Below are 25,227 nucleotides of genomic sequence, written 5' to 3'. Positions count from 1 at the left end.
CAGTAAGGAAGGGCCCTGATATCTGCAGCCAACCTTGGACAGTGACATAGCCCAGAAACTATGGTCAGATACTTGTCATGTGTTGTTCTCCTCACCTGTATTTGCAGCCACCAGGTATCCTTCTTACAGCTGGTTCTAAACAGGGTGTATTGCAAAACAATTTATATCACATAACTGCTGAGCCCCTCGGCACACAGTGGGATGCTGGTTTGGAAATAAGCTGATAATACAGTCATGGCAACACTACTTGCAGAGTCAGAAAAAGACCTAAATGTCCAGCAGCAGCAGAAATGTGTGCAGATTAGTTTATCTCTGTACTCAATATAGATAAGACCCCTTCTTTGAAAAAAAAATCTAAGCTCCGGAAACAGCAGAAAGGATGAAGTTAAGCACAGTGTGGTGGATCATGAGACATGCTGCCTACTGGCATTGACACCTCAAATTTCATATGGAAATAGTGCTATTAAATTGGGGTGACAGAGTGGCACAGGACAGCTCAGCCCCAGAGGAGGGGATTTAGCCAGTGAGGGGTGGTGGGGGGGTGAGGGAAAGAGGCAGAAAGAAGCACACTGACACCATTTACACAGAATGATAAATCCTCAGCTTTAGAACATCAAACAAGTGCAGTTGGTTGACAATGCTATGACAGTTCTGGTGCTTGTTGTCTCTTGGCAATCCAGAGTTTTCACAAGACAAATAAACATGCAGAAATACCCGTGGGATGGGGAAGAGTTAAACACTGGGAGAGAGGAAAGGTCTGTACCAGTCAGATGACAGTGCAAACTCACACCTTCCAAAATGTATTGTGTGTCAGAATGAACATAATTTCCTGCCGTTCAGAGGCAGCTTCTCTGGTTCACTGACCTTCCTTTTCTTCTCGGGTCCTATTACCTCTTCCTGGCTAAAGGCAAGGTTCAGGAGGTTTATCTGTAAGAACCATCAGAAACAGGGATCATTCTTACAGGGCAGGCTCCTGCAACACGAGTCAAAAAGTGCAGTTTCCAAAACTGCCATGTGTGTGCCTGGATCCTCTTGGCTTTGTTCAGTGTGATCCTGTTCTCCAGAAAAGCAATTAGGCAAGGAATCAAAGCTGGAGTACTGGATGGAGCTGGGAAGGTAAGAGTTGTGCAAGCAACAAGGTTCAGCTTCAGAGACAGAGAATGGGTTTGGTGGCACAGGGAACAGGACCCATTTCCTCATCACTGACAGAAAAGAGCAGGAGCAAGGAGATCTTTGAGCAATATAATAGCTGATACGGCATTGGTTTTCCCACCAACCTCAAATAATCATAACATATGGAAAAGAAGGGGGCACTTAGGTCAAATTCGTGGTCACAGCCTTTCAGCAGAAGACACACAGTCCCTCTCTTTGTACATCAGGGAATTCAGTGTGAGATGGTCAATCTCAGGCTTCAAAACCACCTGTGAGCCTGTGAAAAATAACTAAGCCAAACAAGCTTTTTTCCAAAAGGCTTAACTTCCCTCTAGAAAGACACAAACCTCTCCCAGAAATACTGTGAGCCTGCAAACCAAGAGGTTAAAAAACACAGATAAATATATGTGAGAATATAAATGAGTCAATGGAACAGACACTTCAGACAGACCACAGGGAGATGGACAGCCAGGACAACAGCTGAAGTGTTGGCTGTGCCAGGGGACAAACTCACTTATTCTCCTTATCATGTCACATATTTGCATTTCTACAATAATAATCTGGAGCTGCTGAGAGCATCGTGTGTTGTCGCCCACCCAGAAGGGACGAAGCACTGTCTGGCAATGTGAGCTGAGCTGGAGCTCCCTGGAGCTGAGCTGAGGGGACACACCACAGCACAGTGCTTCTCCTCCCAAACAGAGTTCACTTGCATGACAGCAAGGTGAATGGAGAGGGAAAGGAGTGCTAATAGAATTCCCGTTCCCAAACAGGAGTACCTCCCTCTAGTGTCACTGCAAGGCACGAGGAACCCCGTAACTGCAGTAGGGGAAGCACAAGGAGTTAATAAAGAGCTCTTCCAGAACACATCCTGGGGATGAGCACAAGGTCTCCAGATTACAAGATGTGGTCATTATAGAATTCCCCACTCACGTCACCAAGGCTTGCTTTCCATCTGACCTTGGAATGAGGCTTCAGCAATCTCTGCATAGCAATGGGCTTTCTAATGTGTGAAATAGCTCTGATTAGGGATTAACAGCAAAATACTTTGAAACAACCTCATTTCAGCTCTCTATCATGTTTCAAATTGTTTTTCTTCCCTCCTCTTCATTATGAGCAACACAATGTTGCTTAATGCAAAAGTACAATTCCCCTTCCCTAAAAAAAGAGAAAACAAGAATGTGCTAAAGTGGGCTGGGCAGGTTCTCCCTCATCCTGCACAGTCAGGCTGACAGAGCTTTCCAAGGCTGCCCAAGGCATGTTTGCTTGAGGAAAGAGCCATGAGTGGCTCTGTGTTACAGCTCCTCACCTGATATCCAGCTGCTCCAACTGGCATTTTTGGCAGCTATTTACTCTCCTCTCCCTGGCATCGTTTCATCATTTTAACCTGTCTGGTTTTTTTTTGTTTTTTTTTTTTTTTTAGTAAAGGGCCCAGAGGAGGAAACACTGCATCCAAAACCTCTGCAGTGGTAACACAGCTGCAGGGTTTGTCCCCTGTCCTGCTGGCCACACAACAAACCAGGGCCACAAATTCGCAATCTCCCAGCCCCGTCACCTAGATGAGGGAGCTCTCTGTCTATTTTAGCCTAAACCTAGCTAGAGCTGGTGCTTTAATTTCCTCTGTTGAGGAATGGATCTTCCACAGCCCAGACAGCTACTCAGTGAAGATTTTACTCCTTTGCTATTCCTCCAGAATTTCTTGCATGGAAGGGATACTTGTGAGGTGGAGAAACAGCCACGATGAGCAGCTGCTTGCACTCCAGCTCTCCCCAGTTCTCCTGCCCTTTACCACAGGCAGCACAAGCACCTCACAGGAACCTGAGATGAGGAGTGAAAGCATCCATGGAAGCCATGGAGGGCTCTGGACAAGCACTATTCCCTCATCCAATGAATCAGATGTCAACAGTGAGAGGTATTTCACTGAACCAACACGTCCTGGCCTGCCCCTGCCCAAGCTCACGTAGGAACTCAGAGCCAGGAACAGACCCCAAGTCCAACTTCAGCTCCCATCCTTAACCAAACACTCCAACTTCTTACCCAGAAAAGCTACTCTAAAGGGGATTAAGTCAGATCCAACATATGCTTATTTGACTTGCAGCAGAAAGTAAACCTCTTCAACGGTGTGGTGAGAAGCAGGAAATCCCTCCCATTGATTAAACATACAATCAAAGCCCCCAGAAGTTCATTAATTCTAATTTTTCCCATGTACTGGGATGCTTCACTTGAATAACTGATGCCAGAGCTTGGGCTGTGAGAATGCTGCTTTTCCTCTTACACAACCTCAGCCCCATGGATGAGCCAGGTGCTGTAAAAGCAGGTAGAACAAGGGGCAGCCATGTGCACCCTCACCCTAAAAAGGGACCGTGCTGACAGGTGGGACAAGCCCAGAGCATGCAGCAAAGGCAGCAGCAGCTCCATGACCTTCTGACTCTGAGTCCAAAGCAGAGTTCAGGGTCTGAGTCACACCATGAACACACAGTGAGTTTGAATCTCCTGTTTTACTACGTGTAAAAAAGTAATATTTTGCCGCAGGAGTTTTCCTGTAGACCTAACTTGTGAATCATACAAGTGTTACTAATTTCTGGCATAAAACTCACAGGACAGCTGCGCGTTGTCTGGAGAAGATATCAGGCTAAAAATAGATTAGACTTAGATTAAAGCCTTCCCAAGGCAGACTGGTGGATGGAGTGAGCAGACCACAGCCACACTGCTATTCTTAGATAGACACAATCAGGATTAAATTTTGTGCTCTGCAATTTGCAATCCCCACTGTCCCCACGTATTCCAGCCAAAAATGCCAAGCATAAATTGAAGAAAATTTACAGCTCTCCTGATATGTGTTTTGCTTCCCAAGGCATCCTATGCAGAACTGCTAAAATTGCACAAGAGCATTCGGCTGTGTCCCTCTTTGTCCCTTGCCTGCCCCATGCTGGGGTTTGGCACTTGGCAAATTTTATGCCCTCAGAAGAGTTCCCTTTGTCCAGGACATGGAGGGTTTTGTTTGGTGCCTTGTAACTATCCTGACAAATCCACAAGCACATGAATGTCAAAAGAAATGCAGTTCCATCGAGCAAGCTGGAAGAATAAGGACTGAGATTCAAGATTGAGCTGCTGAATAAGGCAGAGCTACCCTCAGGTGTCAGGGCAACACAGTTTGTGCAGGGGACTCTCATCATCAGAGACATTAATCAGAGTGACCTGAGGCATCCTGTGATTTCAGCAGCAGCTACCACTGAGTCAACAGCACAGCAAACTCTTGGCACTTCCAAAAATCAAGCCGGTGACTCTTTAAATTGATCCCCTAAGACCTAATTCCTGCCTGCCCACTGACAGCTGGCTGCTCCGTGCTCCCAAGCACGGCAAAAATCCAGGGTCACAGGACACATCATGGTGTCAGTGAAAGGATCAGAGGAGATGGACACAAACTGAAACCACAGAATCACAGATTCCCAGAATGGTTTGAGTTGGAAGGGATCTTAAAGCTTATCTCATTCCACTCCCCTGTCATGGGCAGAGACACCTTCCACTAGCCCAGGTTGCTCCAAGCCCAGTCCAACCTGGCTTTGAGCACTTCCAGGGAAATACAAGAAATTCCATTTAAACATAAGAACAAACTTCTTATTTTTTTACTGTGAGGGCAACCAAGTAGTTGTGGAAGTCATTCAGGGAGGTTGTGGAGACTCCTTCCTTGGAAATATTCACCACCTGAGTGGCCAAGGCCCTGAGGAACCTTGTCCCTTTCTCTGTGCTCTGAGCAGGTCTATTGGCCCTGCTGATCCCCAGCTGCCCCTGCTGACCCCAGTGGCTGCGCAGGGGTAGCTCTGTGGTTAAACTCCAGCTCTGGCCTATCATCAATTTCCATTGCTCTGGTTGCACTGACATCATGGAATCCACCCTGATTTCCATCTACGGCTGTGCAGGGGGATCATGCTGGTTAGCATGAAAGCCAGCTTATGCAGGTGGAAGAATGAAAGACCCTCAGTGTGGTGCTGCTGTGGAAAGTTGCCACAATTTTGTGCCCAGGAAGCCACGCCAACACATCTCTGACTATCACCAGTCCTCTTCCCTTTCCTCAGATTCCGATAAAACCTTTGTCATTCAGTGCCACTCTTTTGTCTCACGTCTCATTCTGCACCTCTGTGTTTCGTAGCTTTTAAAGGACTAATGAACAGATCTTTACAGAGTATTAAAAAAAAAACAAATGAAAAAGGAGCTTCAAAAATGCTTGTTAGAAGGCAAAATTATCAATATCTCTTCTGCTAATCTCTTGCAGGGCCCTCAATTACACTTCCATGATGGACATCCTGATTGCTGGATCACAATCACTTCCCAGAATCCTTCCCCTGTGTGATTCCAGCTTTGTAATGGAGGGGGAAAAGGCAATGGACACTCCTTCTACCTACTAGGCTGCTACTCATGGGATATTAGATGTGTCCAACCTTAATTTATGCAGTTTTCTCCAGAGGGTCTGGCTGCTAGAATGCACGGCATGAACACACGGAATGGCAGCCAGCACGGAAGCGCCACGTCTTCCCACAGATGTCCCTGGGGGAGCTGCCAGGGAAACTGAGGGTGCAAGGGTCAAATCTCCCTGGATCTGTGGGGTGACAGGCCTCACCTCTGCATGCAGAGATCACTAGGAAACTGTTTCCTGCATGCTAGACAGGGATAACTCATGGAAGGGATGAATGGCCCCAAGATACAGCTGAGGATCTGACGTGAACTGAGAGAAGCCAGGAATTTCCTGACCTCCCTGTCTCACTCCTCCCAGCATGGCCCCAGCTCACAGGAAGGAGAGGCAAGATCATCTCTGAATCTCTCTCTCTTCATTGCTTGGGTCTGCGTAGCTTCAGCTGGTTTGGAGGAGAAAATGTTCTGGGAACTTCTCATCAGATACAGCTCTCTTGATAGACAGACAGAGATAAACCTTGCTGCTTTTCTTCTCTTCTGCAAAAGTTCAAGATAATGACATTGCCACAGAAAAATGCTTTCCTATTGCTCTGCACATGGCAGGTTTCATCCTTCAACTGCCTTCTGTCATGGCACTTCTGAATGTGGTTTTCCTGGGAAAAATCAGACAACAAAGGTCTTGATCTCCAAGCTGCTGTTCTACAGTTGAAAACACTTGTGCTGACCTTCGCTGCCAGAAGGAAGCTGTGTACAACACTGCAGCTCAGCAGGGCACAGGAACCATGGAATGGTTCGGGTTGGATCTTAAAGCTCATCTCACTCCACTCCCTGCCACAGTCAGGGACAGCTTCCACTATCCCAGGCTGCTCCAAGCCCCAGTGTCCAGCCTGGCCTGGAACACTGCCAGGGATCCAGGGGCAGCCACAGCTTCTCTGGGCACCCTGTGCCAGGGCCTGCCCACCCTCCCAGGGAACAATTCCTTCCCAACATCCCATCTCTCCCTGTCTTCAGTCAGTGGGAAGCCATTTCCCCTTGACCTCATCCCAGGTCCCTCTCCAGCTCTCCTGGAGCCTCTTTGGGCACTGGAAGGGGCTCTGAGGTCTCCATCAGGGTAAGCATGGCCCTAGGCACCAACAGGACACTGATGCCTGGTAAACAAGACTGGTATTACTGCATCATCCATGAAAATCTGTGTCCACACTCGCTTCCATCACTGCTACAGAAAGAGCACATGGCCAGGTAGCCAAGTCTCCTGCACAAGGAGCAGCAGCTGGAGGCCAGACAGACTGTCCTCTGAGGCCTAAAGCAGCCCTGGTTCACAACACTTAGGTATGAATCTCTCCCCAGATATCTCAGTTGCAGACAGCTCCTGTCAGGAGAGCTGATCCACATGGCAGGAGCACAAATCCCAGAGCAGAATGCCTGAGCCATCGCTGATCCCAACTGGGATGTCCAAACAATACCAAGTGTCAACACGCTCCCTCATGTCCCACAGCAGTCTACAAGCACAGCCAACCCAGCAGCAGGAGCAGTGTCTGGCAGCAGCTGATGAAGCCAGAAACTTTGGAGGCAGAGCTGCCTGTCACTGTGCTGATACAGCCACACCATTCCCAGCTCAGGGCGATCCAGGACTCCCTGCACGGCTGTCTCACTGTGCACTGGGACTGTGCTCCAAGGACCACCCCAGAACTTCAGCCCACAGCTTCCTGATGGGAGATAAAAGCCTGCAGAGGCGTTCACATGGTCAGATTTTACTCATCTTCTAGTTCTGTTTCATTCCAAACTCATTCCACTGCAACATGTTTGCTTACACGAAGGCAAAGCTGACCAAAATCAATTTTCAGGACTAGGACATTAAAGGATGTTCTTTTCAAAGGGATAGAGGAGTCTGCTGAAGAACTCAAAAAGTTATCCCAGGCTCAGTGCAGGACCTCACTCACACCAGCAGATTTCTATAAGCTAAACCCATGGGCAGCAATTCCCTATTTTCCCCAACTCTTCCAAGCTCCTAGGATGCCAGTGGAGAGCTGGAAGATGCACAAAGATAGCACAGGAGGACAAACCTCGGCTGATGCAATCAGAAGGCTCCTGAAGCCAGCAAAGGTGAGCTAATTTACATGCTGGTGTCTAACTCTGGATGATTAAGTGCAGAGATGCTCTGCTGGGAAAGGGCAATCTCTCATTTGATCCCGAGGATCATCAATCATGAGATGGCAGATAAGAAGCCAGTGGAGTACATGGAAAATTTTCCCCAGTGTGCAAAGCCCTCCGTCAGAGACTCTCCATGGCCACTCCTAAAGGCCAGTTCCAGTTCTCACTGGGCAGGAAGAGCTGCTTCTCTTTTGGCAGATCTACATCCTTTGCCTCTCCCATGCCCATTAGACAAAAATAAGCCTTTAAGACTTTCATTCCTGGTTTTCCTGAAGAGCTCAAGGTCAGGAAGATAATGACCAATAAACTCAATTCCAACAACACAGTTTTTATTTTTGGTAACCAAGCACTCAGAAGGATTCACTCCAGATGAAGAGCAGAAATGTGCTCACCCACATTTCCAAAAGCAACTTGTGACTGTGGGTAACAGTTTCGATCTCAGAACTTCTTGACTATCAAGTCCTTGTGCAGACAGCAATTTTCTGGGACACTCCGAATTGTTCTGGTTAGTTCAGAAAATCTTGGCATTCCCACCCCACCCCAGCAGCTGGAAAACACTATTAATAGCATCTGGATGGCAACAAGGTGTTCACATTCACACCCCAACAGGTCCTGGTGCTCCCAGCTCACCTACACCTGACCCTGTCAGACAACACCTAACTCAGACTTCCCATCCACCCCACCTTCTCCTCATTTTTAGCACAAACTTCACTCACCAGCTTGGCTTCCTGATTCACATGGAATACACAGTGGTCATTTGTTTTAACCACTTCCTTCAGAAAAGAAGGGAAAGTCCCTCTCATATGGAAAAGAGTGTCAAATTTTTATTAGTGCGGGCTTTACAGTGATGATTCTAACTACTGGCTTGACTTTGTTTTTCCCTAAACTGAGTGAAATATTAGCCAGTTTCTAAGCTATTAGGTTTTAAAAATAGTATCAAAGAATACATTAAGAAAACCCTCTGCCATGCAGAATCTCCCAGGGCTTGGGATTATTTTTTTTTTAAGTCTTTGGAAGCATATGATGGATAAAGTGATTCTTCCATTTTTCAGCAACTAATGCTCTTTCCACCACCTTCAGACACTCTCACTCCTGCTACCGAATTCTAATGAAATGCACATGCTGAGAGAGGTGTCTGGTGCTCTGCTTTGCCATCGTGACAGCCCCAAAAGAAGGTCAGAGCATGAATCAGTGGGGCAACCATGAGTCGCAAACAAAAAAGGCTCCTGTTTTCACAGACGGCAGAATAAACAATGATCAGAAGGAAACCAGAGGATGTGACATGGGAAAAAAAATGTGGTTAAAGTTTGAAAAATACCAGCCTAGGCACAGAAGTTCATTTCTAAGATTCAGAGTCAAGGCAAATACCTCGCAGATGCCTTTAGAATGACAGAGTGAGTTGCAGTCTGCAGTTGCTGTCTGGGTTAGACACCCCGGGATTCTTTTCAACAGAGGCGGGGAAAATTTTAGTAGCAATTTCCTACTCTCGTTAACTTATCCTGTAAAGATGCAGTTTCTGACCATTCAAGCTCACATGATTCTCAGCTAATTTGAATGGGATGAGGATCAAGTGGCAAGTCTGGTGGTATTCAGAGATTTGCCCTGTCACTGAAAAAACCTCTGCACATGCCCACGGGTTTGGGCTCTGATGGTGACTCAGGGTTTGGCTGGGCAGCCTTCAGGGTAGGATTAACATTACTTTTCTTATCTAAAATGGCACATCTAGTCTATCCTAATTCTTTGGGTTGCCCCAACAACCACCAGAAAAAGAGATCAGTACCTCCAGGGGATAATTCTTCCTATGCCAGAGGGGTAGCTAAAAGGGGATAGGATTCATTAAGTACCTGTGACTCACATTTAAAGAAAGACTGGGAGCAAGAGGGGAGAGGTGAAGACCATATTAGGCAACAAGCACACCCTTCAAACCTAAAAGAGGGTGGTGATTTCAGATCCTTAATCCAAAACCACCCACAGGTAAACTAGCCTGGCTGGGACAGGGACAGGCTTAGTCTGTGTGTGTTACTCACAGGTACCAGTTCCAGAGAACAGAATCAAATTCTGGTACTGGATGGAGGAAATAAACTGATTGTGGAAAGCTTCTTCCTAAATGCTTCCAGTTCATCCTTACATCCCTCTGCTAGTCTGTAGCCTCTATGTATTGTGATCCTGCATAATAAATCCAGTAATTATAGTGAATTTTGTGTCATCTTTGATGATGCAATGATCCATGGCAGTGAATTCCGCCATGCCTGGAGTATCTTAGAACCACTAAAGTTTCCTCACCTGCTGAGATACCCTTGAGCAAGGCACCCTGTCTGTCTCCTTTATTCCCATGTTGTTTCTACCTGCAACCCAAACAACAAAGCAAAATTAGCTTCAAAGTGCTTAATTGAAAAAAAAATCAGAAGCCTGACTAAATCTCTGAGGCAAAATCCCATGAAATTGTGCAACCTTTGCTCTCAAGCACTGCCACCACTGGCAGCTTTATTCCTAGAAAGACAAATTTTAGAATAAAGTGTCATCTGAATATCAACTTGGAGCAGCTCTATCAATTATACTTAAACTCCATTTTAAGCTGGATCTAAGAAAACAAAGCTTATGCCGGCATATGCTCTAAGTGTGAGGGGTGGGGGAAAGGAGGGGAGATCTCCCCTAGTTAATATTTATTAACCTTACAGACAGTTTCAATAAAATTTGAAGGGGTGCCCAAAGTGCCCCAGTTTCATGAGATCAGGCAAGTGTTTAAAGGTGGAGATCCTGTTAAAATCCCCAGAGCAACAAAAGTGGCAGGATGAGTTCACTCCTTATTCATCAGGGAATCTGCAGGAGAAAGACCTGCAAAGGTGATTTCACAGGCAGGGAAGCTGCTTTATCCTACTGCCCAGCAATCCCAGGAATGCTATTTACCATTTTGTCACTAGATGGTATTGTTCCACAGGCTATATCCCACAGCCTAAAGGTCAAACACAGCATGGTATAGCAGAGGCTGGGTTGATTAAAGGGAGAGAAAAGGCTTTTTTTCTCATGTAATTTCATATATATTTTTCCCTCATGGAAATTATTAGCAAAAGTCAGACTGTAACAGCTAAAGGAAAAGAGCTTTGCTGAACATAGAGATAATGTAACTCAGTTTTGATGATCTGTGCATTTCCTCCATATCTCAAAAAAAAAAAACCTGCTGAGATAAAGGGGTGCAAAAATACTGATACAAAATTAAATGTTTCTGTTAACAAACCAAGCATAATCAACCAGCACTTTGTTACAGTTCAGTCTGATCTGACACAAAATTCAAACAGCTTGACAAACTTTGGTCAGCCAAAACCTAATTATAGAATCGTAGAATCACAGAATCATGGAATGGGTTGGGATGGAAGGGACCTTAAAGCCCATCCAGTTCCACCCCCGCCATGGGCAGGGACACCTTCCACTATCCCAGGCTGCTCCAAACCCTGGCCTTGGACACTTCCAGGGATCCAGGGGCAGCCACAGCTTCTCTGGGCACCCTGTGCCAGGGCCTCCCCACCCTCCCATGGAAGGATTCCTTCTTAATACCTCAACTAAACCTACTGTTATTAACAGCACTGAAAGACCTTATCCAGGACATTGTGTGGAATCCATTATGCTGTGAGACAATCAGGAGCAGAAGCTCCTTCAGTTTTGAAACTGGGAATTTACCTGTATCTTCAAGGCAAAAAGATGTTTCCATTTTCGTGCTTGGATGGGTGTCACTTTTGTCCCCTTCAGGCTCACTTAAATCAGCTTTGACAGGGGTAGGGTGATTCTATAAAACAAATGATGTTTTGTCTTAATAGTATAACCTAAAAAATACACACAGGTGGTAAATCCACGATGAAAATATTTCTTTTAAGGTTTTTGCTAGATTAATTCTGTTCTTCCAGTGAGAACCAAATAGAGCTATTTCTCTACCTTTCTGCTCTCCTCTTCTTCCTCTTCCTCGCAGTCCAACCCTTGGTGGGAGATCTCAGTGGGGCCATTCTTCTGGATCAGGCTGCTGTCAGCCTTCCTCATCCTCTTCTTGTCAGTTGTCACTTTGACCTTCATGAGGTGGAAGTTGGTGGAGACTGACCCCACCCTCAAGTTGACAGGATCCCCACTAAACAAGAGATCACCAGGCCTGGCATCTTCCTTAAAGCCAGGGGGCTGGTAGTCCTCGGGAGTGACTGCACAGGGAGAGGGAACACACTGAGGTCAGAAAAACTGAGTTCCATCTCTCCTTAATCTGATTCAGAAAGAACAAGTGTGAACCAGCTTCGAGTAACATCAACTACTAAAAAAATACTGGGTTTGTTTTTTGGGTTTCTTTTTTATTTTACAGGAGGAAGGGAGAGAATGCAAAGGGAAACATGAGCTGAGCAAATGTTATCGGGGAGCTCAAAGAAAGAATGACTTTAGAATGCTGAGATACCATTAAAATTCTGGTGAAAAACCTGACATTGCCTGTTCCTTAGAAAAAAACAAACTAAAAAAAAAAAAAACAGGGAAGAAAGATGTCTTCCTTTCATACCACTTGGCTGTACTTCTTATATAGATTTCAAACCTTTCCTAAAAACATCTGCCAGCCCTGTGCATCAGAAAGATTTACTGTGTTACACCATTTCTCACTGTTATCAGCCAACAGCTTCTCCCATCTCACCTTTTCTATGCTTTATTTTATTCACAGGGCTCACGCTTATTTCAGAGACTGATGGAAAGGGAATTTTTCCCTAAGGCACACAGCTCTCCACCTACCATCGTTGTAGTAGAGGAGTTTCATGGTCATGGTGATGTCATTGGGCAGTGGCCCGAGGTCCTGCATGAGCAGGTACAGCTTCCGGAGCAGGAGCCTGCTGGCCTGTTTGACATCCTCGCTGCTCAGCCCTGTCACAAACTCCCTCTGGTTGCTACAATCGGAAGAAGAAGAATAATGGATTTGTTATCCTCAGTCATGAATATTCATGATCCAATTACACAGAGCACCCACTGACTTGTCTGAAACCACCACTGACAAAGCTACAATGTCTTTATGTAATTTCCAGATAAACAGGGAAGTGAAACAGGCTCCGGGGATGGGGTGGCATCCACAGAACACCCGCTCCATACTCAGAGGCCTGGCATTTACATTTGAACAGACTTGGGAGCTGGGGCAACCATTATACAAATGTCATGACTCACTTTTGAACATGATTAAATTGGATCACAGGACCATAAAACAAGTGCCTTTCACCTAAGCAATTTCAGGAATGAGAGGAATGAGCTGAGGATCCCATCTAAAGCTGATTCATCACAGGGGCTATTTTCAAGTCAATTCTGCAGTTTTTGAAGAGAAGTGAATTGCATGTTCTCACTCAATTCCGTGTAAGAAAAAGCAGCTCAGAGGCACATTTTTCAGCAGTGACAAAGGGGCATTCCTCTCACCTCCTTCACCCTTCCAAATGTCAGCTGGCTGCTCCAAGCCAGCAGCCCAGACTGAGACCACGGGTGACATGAATGGGATGAATAGCACTCCAGAGGAGCTTGTTTCTCTTTGATTAAAACAGAGGTAGATGAGATGAGCAACTCAGAGCAGCCAGCTAACTTCAGACAGTGCTGATGAATCAATGTGTGACTAAGGGACCTGAACTTCCCTAACTTTCAATGAGAAGGGGTCATAAAGATGTATAGCTCCTTCATTACGTCTTTGGAAGATGCCTGACACTACACGTAGGCTGGAGGGTGTCCAACACAATCACCCCAAATTGCTTCAAAAGCAATAGGAAGTAATCCAAGAGTATCCCAGGGCTGAACCTGACTGACTGAACCACAAAAAGGAACAAATAAAGACCAATTACCCCTTCCAGTTGAGCCTTCTTTGCATCATGAAAATGGGGTGGCTGTAGATCAGCTTGAGTTCCCGAAGTATGGAATCACAGGATCATTTAAGTTGGAAAAGACCTCTAAAATCATGAAGTCCAAACTATGTGGTATTGGATGTGCACTGTGGTCTTAGACTAAGTCCTGTATGTTCAGAAATGCACAGTGAGAGGAAAATGCTGGCAGTGCCTACAGTGGAATATCCAGCACCTTTACCTTGTGGGATTAGCAGAGCAGAAATGGCAAAAGAAAAGCTCATAAGAAGAAAAGAAATGAGATGTCCATAGGAATTAACAAGCACTGCTTCAATAACACTGTGAATTTGATGCAGGAGTGAGTCAAAAAGTGGAAGATAAGGAACTGAAGCTTGGAAGGAATTCCATGGCAAGGAATTGCTCCAAAATCCATCTAAATTAAAGGCCTTTCTATCTTTTAGGAGAAAGTTTCCCCTTATCCCTTGGATGCGATGATGCAGCCCCACAAAACATCTCTCCCAGAGTGATTAATTCTGAGTTTGCACAGGACAACAACTGCTGCAGGTGTAAAACAGAGTTATCAGCTGAAGGAGCTGATAGCAAAGATGACACAATTCCCTGGTCCATGCCAGAATGTTGGATTATTAAAGACTGCAGGGACATGCATGAGCCTGCCAGAGCACTGCCAATCGCTGAGGGAACAGAGCTCAGGAATCCACTGCCTCAGAGCACATAAAACACAACATGAACATGCTTGGCCTCTCCCTGGATGACACAAGGGACACTGAAGGATGCCAAGCTCCATGTGGGGACTGTCCTTTTTTCTAGGAACTAATGAGTAAGGCTAAATAAAACCCCAAAGTACTCAAGGACTATCTGTAATCTTTCAAATCCCAAATCTCCTCTTCCCCTCAGTGTGGTGAAGACAATGGACAGCAGCTAAGAGGCAGAAAGAGAGGGCACAGCCAACAGGACACTCCAGAGATAATTCAGATTCTCTCAAAAGAAAATAATTTTGCCTTATTCTACAAATTATTTGGATGTGTTTAGAGGAGGAGTAGCTAAAGGAACACTCGAGGAGTGCTGGGGAGGAGCTTCCTGAGGAGCACACATGACAGCAGAGCTCTCTTGCTGTCCAGGCTGGTTACAAGATCCATCTTGCACCAATGGCAACTGCTGAACAAAGTGAAAACAGGTTAATTATTTTTCTTTGCTTTGGTTATAGCCAATGGCCTTTGATCATATTTATTTGAAGCTCCAGAGGATTATGGCCTACTACACACAGCTTTAAAAATCTAACAGAGAGTGCCAAAAAGAGGCAAAAAGATGCTGTTTCCTGCCACACGTTTTGCACCATCAGCTCAGGCAACCTAAGTGAAAGTTCTCTCAGGTCACCCACGTAGGGCTGCCCAAGCAGAACACATGTATGCAAATGCCTGAGGGAAAAAAATCCTGGGCACAGGATCATGGTGAAAGGGCTCAAACCTGAGCAAGCTTCATCTGAAAGCACCAGGCTGTCTCGTGGGAGTGCAAGAACACTTGTTGTTAGCTGAGACAGCAGCAAGCTCAGCAACTGGGTTGGTCTCTGCCTCACCTCCCTGATGAGGCACCGCTTCCGTCAACTGTCCTTGGCTCTGGTGCTCTTAGAGGGCCTTGTGGTGCTATGTAAGAGCATTTCAACTCATCCTCCCAGCAGTTCATACCCTGTAAGGTGAATGTCCTTAACTCTGATGGTATTTACAGCTGCTTAGTGACCTGGATCTGCTCAAACCACAGAATCACAGGGTGGTCGGGGCTGGAATGACCTTTAAGCTCATCCAGTGCCACTCCCTGCCATGGGCAGCAACACCTTCCACTAAACCAGGTTCCTCCATCCAACCTGGCTTTGGACACTTCCAGGGATGAAGGAGTCCACAACCTCTCTGAGAAATCATAAAGTGCAGCTTCTTAATGCTTCAAGAGCAGAGTTTTCAGTGTAACCCCGAGAAATCAACTCCTTACCTGCTGATGTCCATCTGGGGCACCTTCTTTTTGTACTTGAACTTGAATTGATACAGTTCAGTGACTGTCTAGAGATGTAACAAGAGAGGGGAGAGGCAGAAAAGGGTCACTTTGAGTAACAAGGTGTGTCCTGAGTTTGGACAGTCCTTTCACACTGTCTGCCAGAGAACAGCATTATTTAATGACACGATGACAATTTAAACTCTATTATTACTTGCACAGGCTACAGCAAATTCTCTTAACAGCCACATCTCACCTAGCACTGAAAGAATCACAACAAAATGATAAACTTCCTGCCTCCTCCTTCCACTTCCTCCATGGGCCTGACTCTCCAACCTCAGTCTCTAGGCTGAGAGAGAAGTGAGGCTCCAGGGCTGGCCAGTCCTCACAGTGTCCCTTGCTAAAAGGAAAACTGGGAAGCTGCATGGGTGACCAGTGTCACAAGGAAGCCCAGCCCCATGCTCTGTATGGGGACAAGGGCCTGGAGGTCTCTTCCCACAGGGAAATCCAAACAATATTGCATGGGAAAAAGTCTCTGAATTTCACTGGTCTCAGAGTTTTTTGAGGTGGACAAAAATAGTGGATGATTTTCCATTTAAAAGGATTAGAGAATAAAACAATTAGGAAGAACAGACAGCTTCCCCCCAAGAGAAAGGGTCTATTGTACACCAATTCCATGCCTATAATTCTCTTTTTCCGGAGACAATGAGGTCGATTGGTAGGAGCTCAGCTGAGCCCTTAACTGAGCCTTCCTTGCAAACCCCAGCCTTGGCATGGCTCAGATCCTGCTCTGTCCCCAGACTCTGAGGTGCCATACAGCAGAACTGGAACCAGGTTCAGATGCAAAGGGTCTGCAGCTGTTCTCTGATCTCCAGTATAGATGCAGACCCTCACTCCTGGATCACACCCCCGAGATGAAACAAAACAGAAACACAACAGGGAACACCGGGAGGCCAAAGACAGGCACTACCCAACACATCCATCCAGGTCTAAAGGGATTCCTGACTTCTGTCATACACCTCTCTGCATGACCAAACAGCTCTTTTCATCAGGGCTGTTAAAAAGGTGGTTTGCAAATGAGTTATGTTGAACTTCCCATTTCGTCTCTTTGGGAAACTAAAACAAAACTGTGAACATGCCCATTAGTTGTCTGCTAACATCCCTGCCTGAGGCCCTGGTGGGCCCTCAGCCTGGTGTTTGATCACAATGCAGCTCACTGAGCTGGCACTCCGGAGTGAAGGCACAAGAACAGAAATGGGGTCACCAAGTAGCTATGTCAGGGTAGGACTTAAGCCTACGACTCCACTCTGAATACAAATGTACTCACCCATGCCTTCAGCTGCCTCAAAGATTAATTAAGACTCTTTCTTACCTCCGGCTCCTTGGGATTGGTGTAAATCTGTTACAAGAAAGCACAGTGAGGGCATTCTCCCCAGGACAACATGAACCAGTGACTAACAAGGATATTTTCAGTTTACAGCAGAGATTGTGCTATCTTTAGTGTGGGATCAGAGAAAGGAATGGCTGGGAAAGAGCCTTCCTCTATCAGCAGTCAATACTTACCACTTCAAAGACAGGTAGAAGACACTCATGTGTGTAATATTGGAGGAATGAGGTTAATTCCCATTCCAACCCTCACAGGCAACTATTGATGCCTGGGATTTAACTGCTCAGATGATGCACGGAGATTTAACTGCTCAGATGATGCACAGAGTAGATGCTGAGCAAAGCTCGTGGTGCTTTGCAGAGGGCCAGGGCCAACAGCTGCCTATGGAATCAGCAGTGTGTGGTTTCTCCAGGATCAGATTAATAAGGACCCTTCTGCAGGGGGGAACGGAGAGGACACGGCAGCTTCCATGATAGGAATCACATGAAAGTGCTTCTCAGAGTTTAAGGATACAAATAAGGCCTCAGTCAGAAGTCTGACATGCTGAGAAAAACATTCCCACGCAGCCTTGAACTCCGTATTTACCGTATCTAAGAAAGGTCACAGCTCTATTAAAAATCACACACATTTTGGCTTCTCCTTTAAAAAGGCACAAGTGGGTTGATGCAACCTTGACTCTGTATCTCTTTGAAGCAGGGGAGGGGAGAGAAAATCACTTTGTATTCATTTACTTACTGCAAGGACAGCCACGTGTAGCTAAGGAGGGAAAATCAAAACAAAACACAAAATCAAAATCTAACCTTAGTGGGCAAGGAAGAGCAAGTCCTATCAAACCCTGATTGCCTACACAGGGAGAAGGAATAGAAACATTCAATAAACCAGGAGTTAAACCCCTTTTTTGCAGATTCTTCCCAGCACAGCATCAGCAACACCTAGTGGCCAGTTTGCCTGGCTTGACACACAGTTTCCCAAAAAACAACTCCATGCTCAGCATTCTCCCTTGGGACTCCTTTCAAACAAATCCCCAAATAATGATTTAAAACTCTTTATAAGAGCACCCATCCCTACTGAAGGTTAATATTTGATTTCTGCTAGGAAATTCCCCAAAGGTATTTAATTTATGCTCTATCAAGTAATTGCACATGGGACTTCCCTCAAAAACAAAACATGCATTAAATCCCTGTTTTTCCTTAATCCTTGTCAAACAATTAATTTATGTCGCTCATAAATAACAGAGGACTAAATACTTCCTAGAGCTGTCAGCAAGCACTAAACTGTGTTCACAACATCATTAATTATCTTGTGCACACTGACAGTTGTACTGATGTCTGAGAAACACTCAGACCATCAGTGCCAGAATGACCAGCCCTCCACCTGAGTTGGAGGAGCTGAGCTGGTGAACAGTGCTGGCAGAGAGGACAGCAACTGGTGCTTTTTCCTGTGCAGAGCAGTTTTTATGTGTGAATCAGCAAGGAATATGAGCACCTGCTAGCTGGTTTTGTCCTGGAAGCAGTTATATACCCTATCCAATGAACTAAAAAAAAAAAAAAGTGAAAAAAAAAGTGATAAATTCTGAGCCTGAGAGAAAAGCCAGGAGGGCTAGAGAAGATGAGATGAAGAAGAAAGGAAATGAAGGACAGCAGAAGCACAGAATGTCTCTCCAGAAAACAGGCAGGAGATCTAGATCTCAGCTCTGCCTGGCAGTGTCTCTATCAGACATTAGAGAATACAAATGTAGAGGACAGAACTTAGGGAAATCCATTGCAGGCTGCAAATTGGTTCTCACACCATGGACACGCGAGTCCAGAGAGCAACACTGGTCAGGATTTGGGCTCAAGGCATAAAATCCCAAATCTCATACCCAGGGTCTTCCCCCTGTCCCACAGCTGTAAAGGTTGTGGTGTGCATCAAAGATCACAACAAAAATACAGCAGGAATGGAAGGCTAGTTTTGTCCTTACTTTGTGAAGAAATAGGACACTCCATTAAAAAAAGTGAAAAAACCACTTACATACTGCTTCTCCAAAGCATCAAAACAACCTTGAATCCTGCCAGGGGAAAAAACATGTTAATACTAACCAGCAGTATTTGTCTCCTGCTCTGTAAACACAACCATTAGACGCAGGTTAAAGGGCATTTTTTCTGGAATTAGGACAACACAACTAACAACATTTGGGGCTTGTGAAGTCCTTTACAGGTCAGTCCTGAAGGCAGTGTCCTCCTTTCTGCATCTGTGCATTGTTTATACTTCTGGGGCATTATCCTGTCAGCCCAGAGCCTGCTTGAATCCTGACAAAGATGAGGACTGGAGGCCAAAGGCTGGCTCAATGCTCTGTTCCAGTTCCCCAGCCAGAGCTCTGATGGCTCTTTTCCCATCAGCCTCGTACAGAGCTTGGCTGAATCCGAACATGGTCTTGTAAATCTCTGTTATCTGATGCAGAGTTTACAGCAATGGATTTTCTCAAAGCAGTAAATATTATTTGAAGTAGCAATGGCCAGATATTTACTCTTGGAGTCAAAGGATGTGCTGCAAGGTATCTCCTTAGCACATCAGAGAGTTTTTCTGCTTGTTGGGAACATGGCAACTGTGAAATACATCCTGAAGAAAACTGCGGGGTACTTAGAGAGGGAGATAAAATATTGCACACACTGAAAAACAAGTGCAAGAATCCCAATCAAAGTGAAACTAGAAAAAACTAAACACAACAGAATGGATCTCATGACAGTCTTTACCCTCCCTCTGTACCTCTGCTGCTGCGTGTGCTCTGGGGCCTGACCATGACCTCACTGCAGCCACCACTTCCACAGACCTTGAACTCACATGATCTCAGTCACTAATTCTGCCCTGCTTTCACAGGGGCCAAGCACCCCCCAGCCGCAGTGGGAGCTCCCCTGGCACCAGGGCACAATGTTTTCCAGTTCAGGAAGAAGAAGAATGCAGGGGCAGATGTCTCCTACTCAGCACAATCTTGTCTTGGTTTCACTGTTACTCACTTACCACTTGACTATCTGCAGTGATCCCAGACAGCTTTTATCTTCTCGGAGAATTTTTAGACAGAGGTCTGCAAAACCAGATTTAGCACATAGTTACAATCCTTATCACAGCTCTTGGGCAAACACTGAAACTAAGCCAGTCCACCCTCCCTTTTTTGGATAAAAGCTTTATCTGAAGGTCCTTCCTGAGCGGAAATGTTGGGTTTCCACCGAGTCCCAGGTGGGCTGACAACTTATTACTGGGTTTGCAAATGTCAGAGCTTTCCTCAGAAGCTCTGAGCTCTCCTGTAAAAAGGGCTGGAGTTACAGCTTTCTTTCAAAACACCAGCAGCTTCATCCTCTCCTCCCTCCTCTTCTCCACTCCATCCTATCCCACCACTCATTCCCTGACAACACCTTCCCTTCTGCTTTCAGACTTTACCAACATCCATGTGAGTTGATGTCTCAGTGACTGTGCTCACAATGAACTATTTCTATGAAGCTTTTCCACATACCTCCCTCTACCTGTGCCTCCAAGCATTCAGAATGGCAAAAGGAAAATCAGGTGAAAGGGTGGATTAATAGCACCTTAGGACTCAACCAAGGGGCCCTTGAAGACATGAGCAGGCCAGATGTCAACACTCTTCATCAAAAAAGCACTAGAAAGACCTGACATTTAACAAGTGGCTTTTCAGGGGTAGGGGATTGAGAGCCAATTTGGGATTTCTGTGCCCTCATCCACATCTACAAAGTACACGTGAACATGTTTCAGGGCAACTAATGCCATAAGGGGCGACATGGAAATGGATTAGAATGCATGGAGACATTTCACACTTGGAATGATCAAAAAGAAGTTCATGAATCAAAGCATCACTAATTCTTGAGATCGTGTGACAAGTGTTTGGCTCTGAAAGTTCTTTTTTTTCCTTAAAAAGTTCTGATTACCAAAGCACATGTGAGATAGTTTGCACGGGGAAAAAAACCCCAAACTCAATAATAAAACTGTTTTAAACTGAAGGAGGGATGATTTAGATTAGATGTAAGTAAGTTTTTCACAATGAGGGTGGTAAAACACTGGCACAGGTTGCCAAGAGAGATGGTGGATGCTCCATTCCTGGAAATGCTCGAGGTCAGGTTAGATGGAACTTGGAGCAACCTGGTCTAGTGGAAAGTGTCCCTGACCATGGCAGAGGGGTTGGACCACATGGTCTTTAAAAGGTCCCACCCAATCCAAACCATTCTACAATTCTATGAAAACAAACAAATCTACTTTCAATCTCCCAATGAAAACTAAACATGAACTCATGGGTTCAAAAAGCCAAAAGAAAATAAAACATACCAGTAAATGTTTTAAACTTTCAGATTTTTAGGTCACTTTCCTGACTCTGAGGCCTGATTCACAGGGCTGGCAATGCCAAGGAATGACTCTAATCCAAGAGAGACACGAACAGAAAAGCCAGGATTTTGAGACTGTCTTCCATGCTCTTTTATCAGAAGAACTGTCTGCACCCAGACTTGATGTTGTAGCCAGCTCTCACCCAAAGCGAACTCACACATATGCACAGCCAGAAGATAACACATAAAGCAAATTATAGCTAAAATATAGCGAGTAGAAAGAAGCACTCGGCACAAATTGCAAGTGTTACCATCCAGATAGCGAGTGCCATAGGAGCTCTCCGGGAACAACCCCCTCATGTAGGTTATGCAGGACACAGAGATGGCCAGGAGTCTCTTCACCAGCACCACGGACTGCTGCTCTGTGGTGATGTTCTCAGGGAACAGCACTGCTTCCTGAAAAAGCAGGGCAATGCCAAAATAGCTCCTTTTTAAGTGTAACATAGGGATTATATTTAGAAACAACTCTCAGCAGGTGGAAGGAGGGTAACTTAGAAATGCAATTTTAAGGTTTCTCTGGTGTTTGAGCTACACAGGGAAGAATCATGTCTAAGGAAGGTGGGATTAAATGATTTAAGGCTAGTGATCAATAGATCTGACATCATTACTCAGATGCAGATTGCACTGGTTGGACATTCTCTTCCCTTTATCACATTCCCACCCCCTCTACTGCACCAATGCTGGCACTTAACAGCTAGCTATCCACCCCAAAAAATGGTGTGTAGTTATAATTGTAGAGTCACACAAGTGCCAGGGCTGGTGTGGCAGCCACTATTGCACCAAAGGCTGCTGTGTTGAGCTCTGACAGCAGCCTGAATTGCCAACAGAGTGATTTTTAACTTCAAGCTATAAAACAGCACCTGGAGCTACGGTAAATACACACTGTGTGATGCCAATGTGAACAATGCAGTGGACATTACACTAAATTTAGTTCTTCTATTACTTCATTGCTGTTCTTCCTGCTAATAAAGCTCTGTGCACACCTAATGAGCCTACATTTATTGAGTCAAACCATGGCAGAGCCCCACACTGTTTCTCAGTGAATTGGAAATAATCCAACTAAGAACAGTGCAGACAACAGAAAGTGTTCCCACCTCCGCAGGCACAGGCGTGCCAGGTCCCAAACTGAGAGCTAAGATTGTCTGTACCATCGTATTTTAATTTTTTACCTTACAGGGCTTTTTCTTTTCCCTGAGTAGCTGCTGAGCAGCCATCCTGTGTTTCAGAGACCTGCCTTACACTTGCTACTAAACCCTGAAAAATAAAAAAGATATGAGACACATGGAAAACACAGTTACTGCTATTTCTCATCTTTCTCAAAGTAAGAATGAGGTTCTTCAGAGTTTCAAAGCTAATTGCCTGGCAGGACAGGTAAAGCAAAGCAAACCAAGGGTACTCCATGGCATTGAGCCTGCAGAGCATGAAAACTCCTGCTCACTGGTAAACGATCAATAGTATTTGAAATTCAGGGCTGCAACTGCACCTAGTGTCAGTCAGTGCCACTTCAGAATGCATTTCTCATATTCCAAACCACAAATGTTAATTCCTACAACCATTAGAAAGTGTGAAGGGGGAATGTGAAAGAACTGGAGGTCTGCCAATAGCAGTTAATAATTTAGCAAGGGTAAGCAGGGAACGCGCTAACATTAGTCTCGGCCAGAATAAGGGAATGATTCTTCTGGGACACCTTGAAAGGTTAAAAGAAAAGAAAGAGAAAAGAAAAAAAAAAAAAGAGAGAAGTCCAAATTGTTTCAGTTAGACAAGCCTGGATTGAAGAGGAAAATACTCATTTTACCAGAATAGGGAGCTGATTGATACAGGCAATAAAGTGGACATTCCATGTTTCTCATTTGAGTGAGGTGCTTGATTTAGCACCATCTGACAATCCTGATTAAAAACTTCCATTAGCTGGAATTAACAAGGCCTGCGTTAACTGGTTTGAGAAATGACTTGCTGGGAGATCTCCACATCTCGTCATTAATGGGGGATGTTAATGAAAGGAAACACCATGAACAGGTCCCGGAGGGATGCTGCCGTGTCCGCAGCCAGTCAATATTACCAGTAACAATTATACTAACAGCACAAACATGGCAGGGTGATTTAACTCCTGACCTCATGCAGCCTTTTATTAACTCAGCTGATCCAACTTTGTTCTGCATTTGTACCTTTTGTGCTTTTTTTTCTTTCAGTGGAAGCCTCATTTCCATTTGTTGGCAGTCATTAAGACATGTTGATTGGAACATGATGACAGCTTTTATGCTAAATTTAGTGCTTCATTTGGTAATGAGGACAGATTACAGCTATAAAAGTATATTTAAACAAATACACACCTGCAAAAATTTTAATGTGTTAAATATTTTAGCAAAGTAGATTTTTGTACCCAGGCACTGTGAGCAGGACTGAAACGCAACCACAGCAGACAAAGGTGTTGTAATTACAACATGACGTTATTCACTAAATAAAGCTGATTTAGGTGAGACAAAGAGGTAAGAAAACATGTTCTTTATGTTTTATGTTGACATTTATGTTGATTTACTGAGGAGGAAATATCACCCAGACCAAGCTGATCCACTCCAGCCCAGCTGTTCAGGTTGAAGGTCCAAGACTTTGGCATCAGTATCTCACCTGGGCTGGAAGGGACAGAAGGCACCCTGGAACTCCAATGCTCCTGCACGCTGCAGCCACCTTACCACCGAATATTAGGAAATTAGTATTAAAGGGGAAAAAACAAGGAACCCCCTGTACCCCGACACCCTCAGCCCTGCACCCTCACTGCACCCCTTGTGCCTGATGTTGGACATGTGAGGCACGGCAGTCCTTAAAAAAACCAGCCACGGCTCCAAAGATGGGTCTAACTCTCTTTTTGGGGAGGTTCCTGGGGGATTTTATGAGATTAAGACCAGGCCCAGCCCGGCTCCACACGGGGCCGGGTCCTGCCCCTCACACGGCGGCACTGTGAGGCTCCCGAGGCCTTGGGAGTCCCCTGGGCCCGGGGATGGCGGGGCTGAGGCAGGGGAGCCGCGCGGCGCTGAGGGAACCCCAGAGGCAGCGGAGGGTCCCGTGGGGAGCGGGAGGGACCCCCGGAGGTATTTGGGGTCCCCTGAGGTGCGGAGAGCTCCCCTGAGACCCTGGAAAGCGCTGTGAGGTACGGACTGAGGAGCGGAGGGACGCCAGAAGCACTGAGGGATCCCCGAGGAGCTGAAGGACTCCTGAGGAGCAGAGGGACTCCTGGGGCGCTGGGGAGCCCTGTGAGGAGCGGAAAGACCCCTGAGGCACTGAGGAGTTGCCCTGAGGGACGAACGGGGGGGGAGTGTCCTCCTGAGGCGCGGGAGCCCCTGAGGTGCCGAGGGACTCCTGAGGCGCGGGAGAATCTGAGGCCCTGAGGGACCCATGAGGCGCTGGGCCTTTCCTGAGGCAATGAGGGACCGCTGAGGCATGGGAGAATCTGAGGCGCTGAGGGATCCCTGAGGTGCTGGGGCTCCCCTGAGGCGCTGAGGGCTCCGTGAGGTGCTGGGGCTCCCCTGAGGCGCTAAGGGCTCCGTGAGGTGCTGGGGCTCCCCTGAGGCGCGGCCTGTGCCCGCCCCGCTCCAGCCGGGCGGCTCCCGTACCTGCGCCGCCCGCCCCGGCTCCGCGGGCTGCACTGGCCGCAGTGCCGCCGGACCCCCGGCCTTGGGCGGTGCTGGGGGCGGGCGGAGGCGGGGACGGCCCAGCCCGTGAGGCGGGGACTGGACCCTGCCCTGCGCTTGACCCTGTCCCTGTCCCTGTCCCCGTCTTTGTCCCCGTCTCTATCCCTTGCCCTTGCTCTGCGCCTCTATCTGTGTGTCCTTATCTGTATCTGTCCCTGCCCCTGTATCTGTCCCTGTCGCCCTGCCCCAGGAATTAGGGCAGGACAAGGTCCTGCAAATGCAAAAGCAGCAGGGCCGTAGGAGCGGTGGTA

The 25,227-nt window shown here is 46.2% G+C and overlaps 1 protein-coding gene across 2 annotated transcripts; it reads right to left on the bottom strand.

Annotated features, from left to right (window-relative positions):
• Window positions 1-578: 578 nt before the first annotated feature.
• Window positions 579-25,021, bottom strand: HORMAD2 (HORMA domain containing 2). Of its 2 annotated transcripts, XM_085076247.1 has the most exons (14): window positions 24,899-25,021; window positions 23,916-23,975; window positions 22,460-22,544; window positions 21,542-21,686; window positions 19,921-19,984; window positions 18,934-18,970; window positions 17,659-17,679; window positions 16,909-16,935; window positions 15,537-15,604; window positions 12,460-12,611; window positions 11,638-11,891; window positions 11,386-11,491; window positions 9,994-10,055; window positions 579-927 (listed from the first exon to the last, which is right to left on the bottom strand). In XM_085076247.1, exons 3-14 carry the CDS (start codon window positions 22,502-22,504, stop codon window positions 811-813), a joined length of 1,098 nt encoding a protein of 365 aa, XP_084932373.1. In that variant the 5' UTR covers window positions 22,505-22,544; window positions 23,916-23,975; window positions 24,899-25,021; the 3' UTR covers window positions 579-810. The 2 variants fall into 2 exon arrangements, with proteins under 2 accessions (XP_084932373.1, XP_084932372.1); XM_085076246.1 differs by lacking the exons at window positions 15,537-15,604; window positions 16,909-16,935; window positions 17,659-17,679; window positions 18,934-18,970 and having other exon boundaries at window positions 24,899-25,020.
• Between the last annotated feature and the right edge of the window lie 206 nt (window positions 25,022-25,227).

Source organism: Lichenostomus cassidix, chromosome 15 (assembly GCF_008360975.1).
Source record: "Lichenostomus cassidix isolate B80296 chromosome 15, HeHo_3.0, whole genome shotgun sequence".
Lineage (NCBI taxonomy): Eukaryota > Metazoa > Chordata > Aves > Passeriformes > Meliphagidae > Lichenostomus > Lichenostomus cassidix.
This window is presented reverse-complemented; position numbering and strand designations above follow the sequence as displayed.

Coding starts and splice junctions, on each gene's coding strand:
- HORMAD2 (XM_085076247.1), bottom strand. CDS start 22,504: ATGGCTGCTCAGCAGCTACTCAGGGAAAAGAAAAAGCCCTGTAAG. Junction 16,936..17,658: donor TACACGTGGCTGTCCTTGCA/GTAAGTAAATGA, acceptor TTCTTGTAACAG/ATTTACACCAATCCCAAGGA. Junction 11,892..12,459: donor ACTCCTCTACTACAACGATG/GTAGGTGGAGAG, acceptor CTCCCTGTGCAG/TCACTCCCGAGGACTACCAG.